Genomic DNA, 1,282 nt, shown 5'->3' on the forward strand with positions numbered 1-1,282 from the left:
ATTGGAATAAAGAATGAGAAGGGTTATTAGAAAGTTCGTGAGGAAGAGACAGGATTAGATGTATTTCAGTGTTTCACATTGAAGATTCATGTAGCTATAAAACATAGTGCTACGTTCCTATTAGAGATGAGGAGATGAGTATATTCTATCATTATTTGGTTTGTTTTTTTCCTGTTCTTCAATGTTTGGTTCCAAACTGTAACTGTCAAAAGCATTTTGTGGTTCATAGTTTTAACAAAATTAGTTATTCAAGTTTCCACAACACCAAACTTGCTATATATTCATTTCCATCCTATTAATACACAACTCAAAGTCCAAAGTAGAAACAATCCTCTATCAATTCACATTCCATTTGAACACAAACAGGAAGAAATAACACATAGCCGAAAACACAGAAACTCTGTTTTGGCTCTATAACAGTTCGTGTGGAAACTCATTCCGGCCGTGTCTGGATCAATCCTTGACGTGAGAGATTCTCAATGGAATCCGCAATAACTCTGGCGCTAGACTGCATGTACCCACCTGCACAAAGTATCATCACATACTCACATCAATACTTTTCTTTTGAAACCATTACTGATTACTCATTTAAATCCAATTTAGCACCTGAAGTCAGCATCACAAGAGGAATATTTTTTTCCCTTGCAAATCTGAAGACTTTCTCGTCTCTACTTGTTATACCATCAGGGCTTATCTGCAACAAGAGTCACCAAGTTCGTAACTGAGGAAGAAAACTATATTCTGCGATACCTGAAGTATATAAATTACCTTTAGACGCCCCAGAGGGTCTCCGTCTAAGATATCAGTCCCAGCATTGTAAATCACTAACTCTGGTTGGAAATTTCGCGAAGCAACCTGAGAGTCACAGAAAGGTTCCCTTAAGATCACTAAAGACGACAGAGTTGTTAATAATGTTTTTTGGAGGAACCAAGTTCCCATGCTCCTACTCTAGTCAGACTATATCACATATGTGAACTGCAAGGAAACAAGAGATTAAGGGAATGATTGAATGCACACCTCAAGAGCTTCATCTAGCTTCCTCAAATAGTCGTCAGTGGTGGTCCCGCTCTGTCAAGATATAGAAAAAGGACAGAACTATTATGTGACACTAAGAAAATCAAACTAATTCCAGCTGATAGTGTAAGAAGATAGGCTTACCACGACCTCAACCTTCTGATCGATAAATCTCCTAGCTCTATAATCCTGTAAGAATAAAAAACAGCGCAGATACATCCAACTGTTAAAGCAAGCATAGACAAAAACTGCACTAAAAGTTTAAAGG

General features: G+C 37.6%; 1 protein-coding gene across 1 annotated transcript in view; it reads right to left on the bottom strand.

Moving 5' to 3' along the window:
• The window catches only part of LOC104738204 (histone deacetylase 2-like), a 1,219-nt gene continuing 163 nt past the window's right edge, over positions 227–1,282 (bottom strand). The window contains exons 2-6 of the mRNA XM_010458413.1: positions 1,159–1,262; positions 1,018–1,068; positions 769–855; positions 607–694; positions 227–522 (exon numbers count right to left, since the gene is read on the bottom strand). Coding sequence (XP_010456715.1) covers positions 434–522; positions 607–694; positions 769–855; positions 1,018–1,068; positions 1,159–1,262 — 419 coding nt within the window. The 3' untranslated portion in view covers positions 227–433. The remainder of the gene's footprint in view (positions 523–606; positions 695–768; positions 856–1,017; positions 1,069–1,158; positions 1,263–1,282) is intronic.

This window comes from Camelina sativa, chromosome 13 (genome assembly GCF_000633955.1).
Source record: "Camelina sativa cultivar DH55 chromosome 13, Cs, whole genome shotgun sequence".
Lineage (NCBI taxonomy): Eukaryota > Viridiplantae > Streptophyta > Magnoliopsida > Brassicales > Brassicaceae > Camelina > Camelina sativa.